At 38.1% G+C, this 17,726-nt stretch overlaps 1 protein-coding gene across 1 annotated transcript; it reads right to left on the bottom strand.

Annotated features, from left to right (window-relative positions):
• Positions 1-292: 292 nt before the first annotated feature.
• On the bottom strand, positions 293-15,355 carry LOC133877052 (phosphoglucomutase, cytoplasmic). Its single transcript, XM_062315289.1, has 18 exons — positions 15,076-15,355; positions 14,129-14,210; positions 11,704-11,759; positions 10,256-10,369; positions 10,071-10,133; positions 9,255-9,374; positions 9,033-9,133; positions 8,627-8,686; positions 8,286-8,385; positions 8,012-8,169; positions 7,540-7,635; positions 6,550-6,613; positions 6,385-6,466; positions 6,104-6,279; positions 5,955-6,031; positions 1,241-1,373; positions 679-795; positions 293-584 (listed from the first exon to the last, which is right to left on the bottom strand). Exons 1-18 carry the CDS (start codon positions 15,154-15,156, stop codon positions 513-515), a joined length of 1,752 nt encoding a protein of 583 aa, XP_062171273.1. The 5' UTR covers positions 15,157-15,355; the 3' UTR covers positions 293-512.
• Positions 15,356-17,726: the final 2,371 nt, after the last annotated feature.

Raw genomic sequence — 17,726 nt, 5'->3', positions numbered from 1 at the left:
AGTGCAATCAACCGTGAACAACACGGTTGAAAACACAATTCAGATAAATCGTTTAGGTACTAATTGAACTTATAATGCAGAGGAACCTGCATAATTTTTCCGAATATTGCTCTATTATAGTAGAGAAAAACTGATAGGAGAAATGAATTTAACTTGGGTGCTGTAAAACAAGTCCTAATTGCCCCTCCCCCCAATTTTTTATATATATGAAAAAGAAAAGAAGCTGATTTCAAGGTCGCAAACAGAGTTAACAAGAATTTGCAGAAAATATAAAGCTTGTGAGATTAGGATATAGGGGCAGAGTAATAGATACTCATTTATTTTGAAGATTAAAAACGAGAGAGATTGGCATGTCTTTTGAGTCCATAATATGCTCTCATGTCCATCCATAAGGCTACAAAATGATATAGACACAAGTCCAACCGGTCAAGGGTGGGAGTATCAAAATTCCAGATAAAATTTCGACCGCAGCATCAAGACAACATACAATCTTACTATGGCTCTGCTTGCATCTATGTAATAACGGTAGGGGCAGTACGGCCAGTGAATTCCTCCATCTTGGAAAGCTTCAGAGCAACCTCAACCTGTGTAATAATTAGATGATGCATCAGGCTGAGGCTGAGCCCAAATAATTGAACATAACATGGATAATCAGATAAGAGGTTAGGGATATCTCACAAGAGGAGCAAGTGCATCTTGAGAATCTCGGCCAATTTTTGATGGATCCTTCTCATACTGCTCAATGTATAGACGGATGGTTGCACCTTCAGAGCCAGTTCCTGAAAGGCGGAAAACCTGCAAGTGTGTTCAGGAAGTGTGAATAAGTTTACTGAGCTTCAACCCAAATACTTCCATAATCACAACTTGATTAAGAGAATTCTGTTTCGTCTCCATGAAATAAAATGTCCGCAATTTTTCAGATATAAAGTCTACGGGAATGGTGTCTGCAAGAAACAATGTCAACTGATAAAAACCTGCAATTCTTGTAAATTATTACTTATTTACAAGAAGAAAATATCACCTCAATTTTCTCAAGATTTTATACATCAATCTTTCTCTGAATTCTTTAAACCCAATTGTGGAAAGTCTGGCAATCAATCACTCCTAACAAACTACACAAATTTTTTACTATAACTAGTTAAATTCCATTACATGAAAACATCCTCATAAATTAGATCCAATAACAAGGATGTTCCGCCAGATGAATTATTAAAACAAATGGTACGAGGAGTCAACTTACCAATCGTGACCCGTCCTCAAACAGATATCGAATACCCTGGTGCTTGGAGATGGAGCCATCAACAGGATCTTTGTATTCGAATTCATCAGCATCGGCAACTTTTGCGACATCTGAACGTACTCCTTTCACAATTCTGTATGAATGAACAGAGCAAAAGTTCTTCAATATGAAACATGAACCTTTTATGCTGGAGAAATATTGAGCATATGATCCCAAATATGACACATTATTCAAGGTCAAGGATGTAAAGAACGTAAAACAATAAGAACAGATAAATACTGCAGATTCATTGTTACAAAAGTTTTGCATTTCCATTTTAACAGAAACTCTACGCCATAATTTCAGTCTTCAACTCATAGATGACTACTCAAATATAGCTTCCTACTACTAAACCGCTAAAATCAAGGGAATCCTTCTTTAGACCTAAAAAGGCATTAAGAATGCTGTTCTTCATACAGTACACAAAGAAAACCAGGTCACCTGCTGTACTGTGTTATGGGACAGCAGCACTGGTTCATATGTACAGGTTTCAAAACCATTGGGACAAGTCTACTGAGCACAAGCCAATTTTTCAAAACATAAGACCCCCGCAAATTACAGAGAATCTTAGGATTAGCCTCAAAAAAATTCATAGTGTCGTCCACTAAACAATCAAAGTAACCACATCATTATTTCTCTACCCCACTAAAAAGCCCGATAAAAGCCCCTATATCCACAATAGTGGACAGCATTTGATTCAACGCCTCCATGATAACAACAAACAACAAAGGGGATAGAGGATCCCCAATCTTAGGCTGTGGGAACTATTAAAAAAGTTGGATGGAGTTCTGTTTATCAAGACAGAAACATATTGTAGAGATGCAATGAGCTATCCATTCTCCTCGTTTCTCCCCAAAACCACATCTCGTCAATAGATACAACAGGAGGAAGTCCCAGTTAACATAGTCGTAAGCCTCTCTAGATTCAATTTATAAAGCGTGCCTGGGGCCCCTAATGTAATTCTACCATTGAGACATTCATTAGCAATAAGGATTGAATCTAAGATCTATTTCCCCCTGATAAAAGCATTTTGAGACCCGGAAATAACCTTCTCCAACACTCCTTTTAGCTTGTTGGATAGAACTTTAGATTTGATTTTATAAACGCCGCCCCAGCTTTCTTGAGAATAAAGGCAATAAATGAGGCATTGAGGCTTCTTTCAAACTTACCCCGAGGATGGAACTCATGAAAGACATTCATGATATCTTCTTCGAGAATCCCCTAACAAGATCAGAAGAAAGCCAAAGAAAAACCATCAAGGCTCGGGGTCTTATCTCCATTTAGACCTTTCACCATCTCAAAGACCTTAGTTTCCTCGAAGCTCTTTCCAACCGCTTAGCCTCCTCTCCTCTGCATCAATAGAACTATAAGTGAGACCATCCAACTTAGGTTGCCAATTGAATTGCTCGGAATAAAGATGAGTGTAAAACTGCAGTATATGCTCACTTATTTCTTATGAATCTGAAGAGACAGAGTCGTTAACCACTAAGGAACCCACGGTGTTGTTCCTTCTATTCGAATTCGCCACACGTTGGAAAAATTTGTATTCTAGTCTCCCTCCCTCAGCCAAAAGGCCCACGATTTCTATCTCCAACTTCCTTCTTCCAATAGAGTAGTCCTTTCCAAATCACTAGTGATCTCAGCCTTTCTAGTTGTTTCCTCATCTGATAGGAATCCTTCTTCTACAATAGCATCAAGATCATGGAGTCCAACCAAAAAAGCCTTCTTCCTCATCTTGAAATTTCCAAACACCACCTCATTCCATTTTTCAAGTTCAGTTTCAAAGCTTTTATTTTTTGAGCCAAGACAACCACCACTAATTCACCCTCTCCACAAAACCCTACTTAAGCCATATATTCTTAAACATAAAATACCTTATGCTCCAAACAACATCAATGCAATCAAGCAATAAAGGAGAGTGATCGAATAAAACTCTAGGGAGCCTTCCCTGAGATATATCAGGGAAGTGGGCCTCCCAATCAAGAGAGAAAAGATACCTATCAATTCTGGACCACACCGAAGGATCATGGTTGTTAAACCACATGAAACTACTGCCAACAAGAGGGATGTCAATAAGGCCTTGTTCAAAAATGAACTTGAAGAACTCCAACATAGCTGGGAACAAACGGGAACTGCAAGATCTCTTGCTTGAGAAGCGGATGATGTTAAAATCTCCCCCAATACACCACGGAACCTTCTACCAACTAAGCAATCCAGCCAATTCATCCCAAAGCACACTCTTGTTACTGTCGGCATTGGGCCCATAAACATCAGCAAAAGCCCATTCAAAGTTGTCATTGATATTTCTAAAGTTACAAGCCACAAAGTGAGACCTCACACACTATTTTTTCCACCACCATCCTATCCCACATTAACAGGATCTCACTAGAAGCCCTTAAAGAACCAAAATAGCATCAATCCACATGAATACAGCCCCATAGACTGTGCACAACAGCCCTAGACACATACTCCATTTTAGTTTCCTGCAAATAGACAATATATGCCTTCCATTCTCTAATAAGATTCCTAACACTCGACCCTTTGTCCCTCTCTTTCAACCCTTGCACATTCTACAACCAAAACCTAGGCTTCATAAAGAGCACGCTACACTCCTTGGCTTTTCCTCTACTGGACTAACCCCCTTTACCGTCACAATTTATATAACAATCTAACCTCTTCAACTCAGGATGCCTTCCATTTATAGACTTGGAAAAGAGGACTAGAGGGACTAGCCGGCCCATACTGAGTTCTGCGTGCTTCAATGACAATAAGCAAGGCAAACAACTCTTCCTCAAACTCTTCACAAGACAACCCTACAATATGACGAAAGCTCTTGGTTTTGTGAACAACCCAGTCAAAAGCCTCCACAACTGGCAAAATAGGCTCCTCAATTACTGTGAGAGGGTAAATATTCAGTCGCTCGCTTTCCCTGGACTCTACCCCTAGATGAAGAACCAAATCCGAGGAAAGGGACATCTCAGCCTCACTGCCACTGGCGGTGACTAATCCAAATTCAATACCTGCCGATACTGGAGACCACCAAAACTCCTGCTCCTTCCCCTCACCTTCTCCCAAACTCATCCCGAAATAAGGAAAAAAAAATGCCCCCGAATTAAAACGTGGGACCGTGACTCTCATACTGCCTCAATGATCTAACACCAAATCCCCAACCTTAGGATATCCCATGGGCCCTGCAACTCGAAAAGGATGACCATCTGCCTCATCAACAACAGATAAATTGTCCGAAAGTAAGCCTAGAACAAACGGCCCCTTAGATCGCATGCTAGAACCCTCAACTTTGACACCAAAAGCATACACAACGTGGTCTCAGAATCATACGGGGACAGCAATGGAAGATGTTGTAGTTAGATGATAGAGGGCTCCATGGTTGACAAAGAGGTGCCGAAGGTTGCAAGAACCTCCCCCCTCAAACTGTCATGACTCCTCTGATGGTCGCCGTCTAGAACGGGTAGCAACGCACCCAAGCAACCATTGGGATTGACGAAGGAAGGATCTGGACCCACTCCTTTGACTGTGTGAGAACCCACAACGGCCGGCTTGATTTTCCACTTAAAAGTGGTCTTGGGCAAAGACTTGCCATGGGTTAAAGCCCGAGGCTTATGCCGATTTGAGCCTAGCCCCTTAGATCACATCTTACCAGGTTGGGCCTCCAAGGTTAGTTTGGAATTGAGCACACCAGGTGTCTCCAAGTACAATTTTCTATTTTTACAGCCTCAGCAACCTTCGTGTCCTTCGTACTGAAAGGAACGGCAAGGACACTGGGACTTCCAGAGCATATCCCAAATGCCCCTACGATTTGCCCATGCCCTTCATGACTTTGTCCTTCAGTATACCCACTCTACCCCTACCCCTAAACGATGTCGTCAATTCTGGAGTTTTCCCCGCCCCTACCGCTACCTCTGTGTAGGACCTTCTACCGTCACCCTCCACTATAGCCTTATACACTGTCCCCAGTGAGGAACCACTCAAAGTGAGCGGCTAAGGGCCACCAAGGCACTTGAAGTACTGCCGCCTTCCTTCCCCAAAGTCATCTCAAAAAAAGCTGCCACCATGCGCAACTTAGCAGCACAGCTTTCACAACCCCTCCCTTCACGACCCTCCGGAGTGGCAATGAAGCTCCTTCAGCCCCCATCCCTGTACTCTACCAGCGCTAAGAACCTGCTGCAACTGTTTGAGCACCTCTATGCGAGAAAAGCTTTGCTACCAACCCTAGAAGATTTGAACAACTCCTTCAACCCCTCCCCTCAGACCAGCGTCTCCACAGTAGCCAACAACCACTCCACACTGACCTTGCCCATGAACATTGCACGAGAGACCCCTCCGCTTCTCTCAATGATACGCAACGCAAAACAACCCTCTTTCAACCGAAAGCTTGAAAGCTTTTGCTTCTACATAAAACCAACTCAGAAAACCCATTCTAAAAACCAAAACCGGTGAACTACGAGGGCGCCAGAACGAAGGAAAGAGACTAACCAGATACCTCAAAACGAGCCGATGGGAGAGAGAGAGAGAGAGAGAGAGAGAGAGAGAGAGAGAGAGAGAGAGAGAGCAGAACAGCATGCCTCTTTTTAGCTAAAAAGCGGTGTCAGTAATTAATGAAACATGTATAATCACATCAAGAAATTAGTCTTTTAGAGTAGCAAAATGAACATACTCATTAACTTCAGAAAGAGAAGATTGACGTTTGACCAAATATGCCATTAACGCCTTGGCTGCACCCGCATCCACATTCTTCAAGAAACAATTTAAACAAGTTAGATAACATTACAAGATTTCCTATTGTAAACATGGGATAAAACCAACCTCATAGTCATATCGAGTGTAATAGTGTCGACCATAAGTAGCCCAATGCTGGCGCACTATGTCTTCAACAGTCACAAGCTTTTCCCCACCCAAATTTTCCTTATTTTTATGAGCAATTATAGATAGCCAAGCCAAAACTGCCCAGATCCCATCCTTTTCACGTATATGGTCTGAGCCTGTCAAAAGAAAAAACAAATGATTACAGAGAGGCATTATATAAGTTTCTGACTGTTCAAACTGATAAAAGATTTACTTCATAGAGGGAAATGCCATCTACAAACCAGTTCCAAAACTTTCTTCCCCACAAACTGAACATAATCCAGCATCCATTAAATTACCAAAGAATTTCCAGCCAGTGGGAACCTGGCATTGAGTAGAAAAATAAATGCTCCAAGAACAACAGAACAGGAAGACAATAGTAAAAAATTGGCTGTGCCAAAGAATACCTCAAAAAATTTTAAATTCAGATGTTTAGCAACAACATCAAGGGCAGCTGAGGTCGGCATGCTCCTACATGGGGCAAAGTTAAAAGACATTATTTTATGTCTTCCAAAACAACATCCAAGCATAAAGGATATCTTCAAAGCAGCATTGGAGTACATTGCATAAACGCGATGAAATGCAACAAGAGTGAAAGTCTCCAAGACATTAACAGGAGCCTTAAACATGTAGTGTGGCTCTAAGATAAGATAGAATGCAAGTTCTTTTAATGGGTTCACATATACGACAAAATGAAGCAAGTAGCTCGAGCCCACACACTAGCCAGTTGTGTTTGAGATTATTAATTATCTAATATGGAATCGAGTTGGTTGGTCAAAATCTCATTTGTCAGAAGACTACATAATGTAAGACAAATGAGCTTTTGAGCAACCAACCTGATTCCATAATAGATAATCAATAATCTCAAACACAACTGGGTAATGCTACTAGATAAAGAAATGATATGTACGTTACATGGATAAATATATTCGTAACTAGTCCATTGCATCATAAATTTTAGTTTTAACACCCTTACAACACTAGACAATAAATAGCAATCTAGTACAACTGTACTGAATTGCAGCATTTTCTGCACAATTTAGCCATAGAGAATGATCAACCTTAACTCATAAGAAATGATAAATGACCTTAATCATTAACTACATCTGAATTATCAAGATGTGGGATCTATTAAAAAATTTGAATATAGAAGTTTACAAAAACATTTCAGCTTTTGAACCTGGCAACATGCAAACTTGTGCTAATATGTTATACTAATGACCTCTTCTTAGCATTTAAATATATTGCATTTATGTGCATCCAACAAAACAGTAACTTATAACTGTCCCATAGTATGCACCAACTGAATGTACTAATCAACCATGAAGCAAGGTAAAACACTACCCCAACATGCACACACTCAGAAATACTAGAAGCTCAACAGCGCAATATAGAACCTGGCAACTCCCTTTAGACCAGCAGAGAAGTAGGGTATGGCTTGAACAGCATTCGCAGCAATGATGGCAACAGAATCTGATGGAGTAACAAAAAACCTAAGAAAGCAAGATAAGTTGTTAAGCCACCACTTATCCCAAAAGTTTAAGCTTATAGAAAGAGATAAATTTAATCATTTAATTAATACTTTAACACTCCGATTTACTTGTGAGCTTAAACTATCTTTTAATAAGTGAGGCCCAACACGTGGAATATTTAATTAGAATAGGGTGAATGGCTGAGACAAGGTTTGAACTCAGGACATTTGCCTCTGATATCATGTTAAACCACCACTTATCTCAAAAGCTTAAGCTTATAGGAAGAGATAAATTTAATCATTTAATCAAATATTTAATAGTTGTCATTGCAGTTATTAGCAACATAACATATTTACCAAAAAACCAAAAAAAAAAAAAATTTCGGGGGCAATGCTACCTTTTACCAAGGATCATGTTACGATCAGCATCGCCATCAGCAGCAGCACCAAATTCAGGGACTTCGTCTTGAGAGTTTGATTTTCCGAGTCCCATACGAGCAACCAACTCCTTTGCATAAGTGAGATTGGGATCTGGATGCCCCCCACCAAAATCTTCCTGTTTTGATTAAGTCGTGCATGAACCAGAAAAGGGTACATTTATTAGGATACCAGGAAAAACAATTTCAAAAAAAAATAAAAAATAAAAAATTGGTCTCCACAAACTCAGCAGACCTTGGGAGTGCAGTTCAGTAATGAGCTTTCTTGTGCACCAAGCTCTTCCACAAAAATACGATTTGCATAAGCTCCTGCTACTCCATGTAGTGCATCATAACTTCAACATGACAACAGATATATGTCATTACATTTACAGAAACTGAACATAAATATATGAACATATCATACATACATTCATCATACACAAATAAATGCATGCATATATGTATGTATATATACATGTATCTACATATATGTGTATGTTTGTTTATACACGTACATATCTGTATGTGTGCATGTATATGTGATAAAAAATAATACTCTGCACAAAATTTGTAAATAAGCAGCTTTCGACATACCAAAATGTGAATTTCGGGGATGAGAGTAGCTTCCTGATCAGCTCAAAATCAAAAATTGACCTGGAAAATTTAGAAAGGACTGAGTATTGTTCTAATAGGAGGAAAAATGAGGAAACTGTGTGCAGACATCAAAGAGAGAATATTTATGAAAACATTCTTAATCATAGATAATGACCTAACATTCTCAGAAAGAGTGACAGAAAAACTGAGACCAATTAACAAACTCTTGCAAAATGCAAGCGAATTTCCTAAGGAATAGTGCCCTTTCAGATGCAATGCATTATACAGCTTTTGGAGCAAGAAGCATTATATAATGAGACTGCAGTTAATGGCATAACCATGTTGCAATCTTGGTTCCTCGTATAAGTAAAGAGAAATGGAGATCGTGTAGAGAAAGAAAGCGTACTTCATCAATTTCACATAATCACTTGCTGAATCAAAAACGTCGACATCAAATTGTCCCTCAGGCCCCCCAAAGCTGGTTACACCTGTTGTAGCGATATCCACCTGTATGCATATTGTAAATTTTCAGAAAAAGTTATGATTAAAGGAACTACACATAACAGTCGAATAACGACATTAAAGGGGTGGAAAGGGAAACTTATGGTGCTTAGGAAGCAAGCAATACATCAGGTAGATCTTCTGCAATGAAGTATTCCTTTATGGTTTTTGTGTTCTCATAGATCTTATCTGTGATTCCCTCTGGAGCAGGTCCACCATTTTCCATGTTGTATTTAATCCCAAAATCCTGCAATCATGAAACAAATGAAAGAGGGGAAAAAACATGTTTTACTCGAGTTTACGGAGCAACATTTAATAAACCAGAGAGAGGTAAGGGTTTACGTGTGTATTCTTAATAGGCATATTAAAAGTTGTGTATTCTTAATCTAATTTGGCTTCACATACTTTTCCCTTCTAATAGATGTGTTTGATGCAATCCATATTTCAGTAACTACATGTTATTGGGTACCAAGTTCAGCTCCAGTTATCATTAGCAATCTTCTGCATTTTCTAGGATTAAGTAGTTGCACAAAGGCAGATAATGTCATAACTTACCCCATGAAATCTGAGTGTTTTATTTAGGTCCCACACACGAGAGAGAGTACGGACGGGTTTACATGAGTGAGCAAAAAAGATTGAATCCAACAAGTAGAGATAGGTAGAAAAGCACTCCAATGTGAAAGTAGTCGAGCTCAAGGTTACATTTCTACTTAACAAGTTCATCTTAGAGAAGCTAAGGCAACTAGATAACTAAGTTTGCTCTCCCCCAATTGTGAAGAGAACCTACGGTTACTGTTTCCTAATAATTACAGGCATCAGGAACTTTGAGCTGTCAGTTCACATTCCCTTTTTCTTAACGCAGAACACGAAGAGAAACAGAAAGGGAATAATGATCAATCTAAACCATATCAAAGTTATCAAGATATGAACAGCTAGGCCCTACCTCATTAGGACCACCTGGATTGTGACTTGCAGTCAATATAAATGCTCCCGATGCCCTGGATCCCTGTTATCAAGATTACAATTATAATGCTACTATTATTGTTTTCATATTATTGCAAAGCAGTTTCCCAAATATCATTCAGACAGGGAAAAAAGACATGTACACATTGAAGCAATAAAACTCACATCCACGCCAACTCTGTCACGTATAACAGCCGATACTGCAGGAGTCGAAAGCAATCCATTTTGACCAACCCAAACACGTCTTACTCCATTTGCTGCAGCCATCTTAATTATGATCTGCCCATCTAACAGAATAGATTAGAAAGTAGATGATGTGACAATGTCATTAGGCACCACACAACATGTAAGCAAACAATATTGGGACAGCGCAGAGCTCTGACACAAGCTGCAGACCTCACCAAGCCCAATCCTAGGAGCAAAACATTCAACCTGTAGTAAGGACAACACAAGCAATAACCTTCACACACCAAAGTCCTAGATTGCCCCAGATTAGCTAATATTTCTTCTTGGTCATGGTTTAGCCAACCAAGATCATAGGGCTTCATTAAGGTAGCAGCAAAGCATTGTACTGGTTGGACGTATCCTCCAGACGCCCAAGGCTATAATCCTATATCGTTGAATTAACACCAATTGCTATCCTCCTAAGGAGAGTAAATATATTACATAAATATCACATACATGATGCCATATGTGAACAGCTTGTTTCCAAAGCTGCAATTATTAAGTCAGAAGATGCCTCGATTCAGCAAAGTCCAACTCTAATATAAAAATTGCCAATCCAGCACACCATAAAAGATGAACCAAGTCAATCAGTCAAGAGAAAAATTCATACTAAGTAAGAGGAGCAAGCAACCAGAATAGTCTACTAGAATTTTTTTTTTTTTTGATAAGTAAGAGAATAGTCTACTAGAAAATGCAACAAAGAAGTATAGAGTCATAAATATAAAAACAATTCCACGATCATTAATAACTATAAATAATTCAACATAAGTAGAAATCTTTCTGCAAACAGATAAATGTATAAGATTTTACCATAGTTGGACACACTGACCACCGCCTCAATTTTAAACCATTTTTGGTCCCATAGAAGAATGCTGTTTTTTCACCAGACAATTACAATATAAGCTTGCTTGCACTTTAGGATCAAAGAACCAGAAGCAAGTTCTTGTTTGCTTCCATAACACATTTCCATCCTCTACTTAGCCAATTATGTGATCATTGGGCATCTTCCATCCTCTATATGTTTGTGTTCATGCACTTTACAAAAATTCATATTTTCAAAGCGCATTTAGTTTCAATATGGGGTGCCACTGTGTGAAAGACGGTGCCTACATGTCTTTTATGGTATTTATGGAGGAAAAAAAGAATGACAAAAGTTTTGAAAACCGGAAGAGAACATTGGAGGAGATTAAATGCTTATTATTCAAAACTTTGTATCCGTGGACGGCCAGCTGCTTATGTGTCTCCTTTGACGATTAGTTATAGTGATTTCTTTGTTCTTTTTACTCTTTCTAGCTAGGTGTTTCCTTTTGTCTACTTCATGTATACTTAGGGACGCCTTACGCTTTTAATGATATATGTTGATTAGTTATCAAAATAAAAGAATGTACCTGAATAGCATCTTTTGAGTAGTAGCGGCCATCACCAGATACAACAAGTGTAGCACCTAAATGAACAGTAGCATAATATGCATAGAGTTAGTGTTACCAAATGACAGACCATTCTATTAGTCAATATGCAGCTGCATAAATAAAAAAAAAAAAAAGAAGAAGAAGAAAAAAAAAAAGAAAAAAAAAAAAGCAGCATTTAAAATGGAAAATTGTTGAAGAGATTGTGTGCGTCTTGCTACTTGCAAAGAATGAAGATGAGTGTGCTAGAGCACTACGATGTCATTCGACATGATATTGCTGTCTATAAGAATACAGGATACAATAAAGGGGAGATGGATGGAGATGTGAAAACCATGCTATTGCATTATATAGCATAATCCTATTGAATTAACCAAACTGTTTAGTAGTAGTTGAGTTGTAACCCAATTATAACAATTTTGTAACCCTAGAGCACTTCAGAGGATAGGTGAAGCTTTTATTCATAAAAATAAAAAAAATAAAAAAATGACAGGTGAAGCTTTTAGAGTATAATAGCTTGGGTTCTGAAGCATTCGAATCAGCATTGTTAGCAAAGTTGGATAATTTTTTCAAAGCTAAAAGCACTAATCAAACTTATCCAAGGTGAGTATAAGAAACTTAGTGCCCACTTTGGTACCGTGTTTTCACGGCTCAAAAGTACGGTTTTAAACCAAAACACTGTACTCGCTGCATTGGGCTCCGAGCTGTAAAGGCACTTTTAGCGAAATGCAGTGCGAGCTGTAAAGGCACTTTTAGCGAAATGCAGTGCCCTAAACCATGTTTTTGCCCAATGGTTTTGATTTAATAAACCCCCATCCTTTTGTTTGTCCTTTCTAATGCATGGGATTGCCGTCATCCAACCACCAAATATTAGGTAAGTGTCTCACTTTTCATCCTCATCATTTTTTCTTAGATGTAGTATCATTTTCTTTTAAATTTTTTGGTGTCTAGACGTGTGTTTAAATGCATTTTTATTTGTATTATTGGGAGTATTTTAACTGGATTTATAAATTATAGAACAAGTGTTTCTGTTGAACCTGATGTTGGTATTTTCATGTTTTCCTTGTATTTCACTCAAATTAGAGCTTCTAGCAAGAAATTGGGGCGTCAAATTGAAGATCCATAACCTCACTACGCATCCATGTCCACCAGGGACGGAGCTAGACATTTTAATGGGAGCTTGCGCCCACCCTTCGTCCTGCTGCATGGCAGTGACTATCTCAAGCGAATCTCCCTCAAGAATGATGTTCCGGATGCCCAACTCTCTGCACAACTAAATTCTACGACGAGCAGCAAAGGCTTCCACAGTGGCTGGATCAGAGATGTAAGGCTTGGTCATGCATGAAGCAGCCGTAAGCTGTCCCAAAGAGTCCCTAACAGCCAGACCCACTCTCATAATCTTTTTCTTCTTATCAACGGCGGCGTCCCATTTGAGTTTCAGCCGTCCACTTCTGCACTTCAATATGCATTGTTTCGCACTTTAATATTTTTTCTTCTTAAAAGTTGGGGGGGGGCCATGGCCCCCCCCCCCCCCCCCCCCCCCCCCCCCCCGCGCATGTCCCTCTCCCTCTAACCCTCCCTATCCCTCAAAATTTGATCATGGTGATTATAGGAATTTTGGGGATATTTTATATCTGATTATGAAGTAAATTTTGATGGTTCTTGATATGATTTGGCTATTACCATTGCTCTTAGCCTTATTAGGACAAACTAGGTTAAGCCCATAAAAGAACAATGCCAAAAAAGAAAAACCTATTATAGAATAATTTATGTGTTGTTTTGATAATTTATCCTCCAAACAACACTTTTAAACCAATGTCAACCAAATATTCAACAAAAGGACGGCTGCACTTTTTCGTAGATGTTATCCAACACTATAGCATATTTTCTCATAAAACTTTCATTCAATGATTATTGAATTGCAAACTCTTAAAACAGCACATTTTCAAACAACTGCATCGAACAGATCCCAAAAAACATAGGCCATATTCCCTACCAAAGACGGCAGAATGATATGACTAAGAATCTTTAATTTTTAAATGGAATATACTAATTTTCTTCCAGAACAAAAGCAAACAAATTTGGTTTACTACTTGCAAAGGAAGTCTTTACATCTTTACAATGTAGGAGACTAGGAGGTAATATAAGGTGAGTCTCTTCGTGCACGGCACATCTGAGGGGTTACTTAAGTCTCATGGTTGTGCTTTATTTATTTACTTTTTTTTTTCTTTTTTCTTTTTTTTTCTTTTTTTGTGAGTCTTGCATTCAGGCCAACCTCAAAACTATGCCTTGAAAAGCCTCTTACTGCATGTATATTTTGCAAATTGATATATGAAAATTCCACATACAACAGAGCCATCTCATTAAACATAGAACTAAGCCACCACAAAGCAGATAGAATCCTTACCTCTAACTTTTTCTGGAGTAAGGGCATTGAATGTTGACTGAACAAAATTTTCCAAGTAATTAGGTTGTATGAAAACTTTCACCTGAAAAAGGTCCACCAACAGTAATACAAAGTTAACCAAGGAAAAGCTAAAAAACATAACATAGCAAACTGTCGCAAAATAATTAGTAAATTTTAGGCATGCAATCTCTCATCTGAAAGTGCTCAGCAATAATGACATTGCCTAAAAACAAATCAATAGAATTTACATGCCAAATATATTCTTTTGTTAAAAGTTCAATAGTTTTTTTTTTTTTTTTTTTTAAAAAAAAGGACCACTAAATAAAAATATCAGCCAATCAAAGAAGACAATTGGGCAATGAACTAAAATAATATAGAAGTGCCATCAACTACTTTTGTCATTCAAACCTCCGAGAATTGGACGAAAAAAAATTGAAAATACTAGATCTTAAGGGGATAACTTGTCACGCTATTCTGCATTAGATCCATATACTACAGACAAAGACAACAAGAGAGCCCATCCCTCCAAACAAAATAACAATAACTAATCAAATTAATCAATAAATACGTAGTATCCAAGTAAGTGATATAAAAAATAGTTCTTGAATCTGCGAAACAGAGAATCAATAGTTGTTACTCTATAAAGTATTCGGAAGGCAAAAATTCAAATCTTGCTTTGCTTTCATATATGCAACTGATAACCCTCACTGATCCAAAAAAGTATAAGCACTCTTTCCTATAACCATAACAAGATCCGGTTCAATGAGAATCTAAATCAAAAACAAAGTTTCAAAAAAATCAGATGCGGCATCAAAATGGAGCAACTTGATCAAACACAGATCAGATTGGCAAAACACTAATTGATCCGTTAAACGAAACAGATCCGCATGGAAATTCCGAACGACAAAGCAGAAGATTGAAATTGAATTGGAAGAGTGAAACCGAACCTTCTTGCGGAGACCAGAGGTTCCAGGCTTCTGGCCATCTATAGGCGTGGTCTCTACGCGGGCAACCTTGAACACCACCATCTTCGCGCACACAATCACAGAAAGCTCACAGAGATAGAGAGAAAGAGATGCTCACTTGTTAAGGATTGGAGATGGAGGATGTGATTTATAATGAGGAAATGCAAAGCTGGACAAACGAGGAGGGGACGAGTGTGAGAGTATATTCTCTTCTCGAGACGTGAGTGTTTGTGCATACGAAACGAATATTGGGGATGACGTTTCTGCGATGAAGAAGACCGAACGAATTATATGGACCCCATCAACTTTTTAACGGCGGGTTACGGGTAACCTAACCAGAGCGCTTCTCGCGGTTACTACTTAAATCTGGTTACTATACTTACCAATTACAGCATCCTCGTTGGCCTCTTTACTTCAAAAATTTCACCAAATTTTGGTGAAAGTGCTCAAAAAACCCTATGCAACAAGCTCTTCAAAATTTCTCTAAAATAGTGAAGATAAGAAACCCTCTCTATATTTAACCTCCAAAATTCTTTCTCTATTTATTTTTTAATCATTTTCTTTCATTTTTCTGCCTCTTCCATCTCTTCCTTGCGCCCCTTTTTCTTTCCTTTTCTTTTTCATTTTCCTTTTCCTCTCCAGACGCTTGCCTCCATCTTCAAATAGGGAAGACGTCCCAAGTGGATCGATTTCCGGTAGTCTGGTCTGGTCTGGTGGGTTCCGGTGGTCTTGTCTGGTGGGGTTTTGGGTGATCTAGTCTGGTGGGTGTTAGTGATTTTCAGTCTAGTCATTGCCGGTGGTCTGGTCAGACCGAAAATCCCACCTCTTCCATCTGCAAATAGGGAAGACGTCCCAGGTGGATCGATTTTCGGTGGTCTGGTGGGTTCCGGTCTTCTTGTCTGGTGATTTTCAGTGATTCGGTCTGGTGGGTGTCAGCGATTTTCAGTCTGGTGGTTTTCGGTGGTCCAAAGATTTGTGGGTGATGACAGGTTAGGTGGGCGGTCGCGTTCCGACAGTTCTGTGCAATCTTGGCGTCTCTTCGGCAATTTTCCAACGGTTTGTGGTTGCTATTCGGTGTCAACAATTGTTTATGGGGTTCTGGTGCAGTGGGTTTCTAGGTTTTTGTTCAGAGAGATCCCCCGGTGAGCGTGGATATCATTTTTTGTACTGGGTTTTGGAACGTGTGGATTCAGAGATTGATGTCCGGCTGTGGGGGGATCGATCCTCTTGCACTACGATTGAATAATGCTGAGTGGCAGTTAAAGTAGTTGCTCCAAAACTATTAAAAAGTAATATTTAATTAAAATAGAGAAATTTTTAGAGAGTTTGATGAAGGAAACTTTTTAAAGATGATAGTTAAACTCAAAAAAAAAAATAGATTTTTTCACTAAAATTTAGTGAAATTTTGAAGAGGCCAATGAGGATCCACTCAAATTTATAACATATTTTATTTAAAGTCTGTTTAGGTTTCTAATTTCAAGTCGTGGAATTTAAAATGTGTAATTTGATGATAATAAAATAGAATTTTAAAGCATTTCTAGTAGGCTAGTCAAATACTTCAAAATGGTTAAATTTGACTATTATCAAGTTTTTTTCCAATCCAGCAAATGAGGCAAAGTCACTATTTTCCTTATAGAATGAATAGTGAGAAAACTAAAACTAAAACAATATGATATTCACGTATTCCACTCACTTTTTATTATAAAAGCGTGCATAATAATGCAAAACATAATTATTTAAGATGAACGAAATACTGGCAATGCGTGACATTGAATATAAACAAATTGATGAAACTTCTTATGTACAAATTTCTCACGAGCATACCCCAGTATTTCTAGAGTTCATTGAAAGGCATATGAACATTAGAGACGATCAAACTCATTTTCAGTTACAATCCGACCTTATCAAGCACATTTGGCAATTGCATGGTCAATCTTAAAATTATTAGTCATATTGTATGTTTCTAGTTGCTTTGTTTTCTTTTTTACATTGTTGTTTTTTGTTTTTATTTTTTTTTTTAGAAAAAAAGTGACAATTGCTTTGTTTTTTGTTACTTTGCTTTCATAAATTGTGTAATTTTAGTAGAATATTAAACTAGTGTAACAGTCGTACGATGTAGCTAAAAAAATGTGTGAAAATTCAATATTTTCTCTTTCATTGAGTCTTGGCAAAAATATAATAATAATAATAAAAGAATAAGAAATAATATTTAAATGCAAGAAAAGAGTATAATAGAGAATTTGTTGGAGAGAGTATAGAAAAAGCAGTAGCTAAAGTAGAGAGTTGTACTTTTTCAACAGCCACTTTTACTATTATTGCAGGAGATGCTCTAAGTCTCGAACAGTGATTTGATTGATGATTGAGAAAAAGAGTTCTTGGTTTAATTCTTCATCTTAACGTTTGAAAACGTAGTGAAGCGTTTGGTAAAGTTCTAGTTTGACATTTAAAATTACAGTTTAACCTTTAAAATAATGTATTTTCAAAAAACGCACCCATTTACCTGCGATTTAAAAATGGTGCAATTTTTCTATGTTTTCAAATTATAATTTTTTAAGATCACTCCCGAACCATTTTTTTTTCCTGCTATTTGATTTAAAATCGCGTTTTTTGTTTGAGAAATTGCAGTGCAAAAG

The sequence above is a fragment of the Alnus glutinosa genome, chromosome 1 (assembly GCF_958979055.1).
Source record: "Alnus glutinosa chromosome 1, dhAlnGlut1.1, whole genome shotgun sequence".
NCBI lineage: Eukaryota > Viridiplantae > Streptophyta > Magnoliopsida > Fagales > Betulaceae > Alnus > Alnus glutinosa.
This window is presented reverse-complemented; position numbering and strand designations above follow the sequence as displayed.

Bases quoted from the DNA above. Each gene is read 5' to 3' on its own strand.
- LOC133877052 (XM_062315289.1), bottom strand. From the start codon at position 15,156: ATGGTGGTGTTCAAGGTTGCCCGCGTAGAGACCACGCCTATAGATGGC. The intron at 9,375-10,070 runs GTAGGGCCTAGC...TCATGATTGCAG, and splicing joins ATCCAGGTGGTCCTAATGAG to GATTTTGGGATTAAATACAA. The intron at 6,614-7,539 runs GTTCTATATTGC...TGCCCCATGTAG, and splicing joins GGTCTAAAGGGAGTTGCCAG to GAGCATGCCGACCTCAGCTG.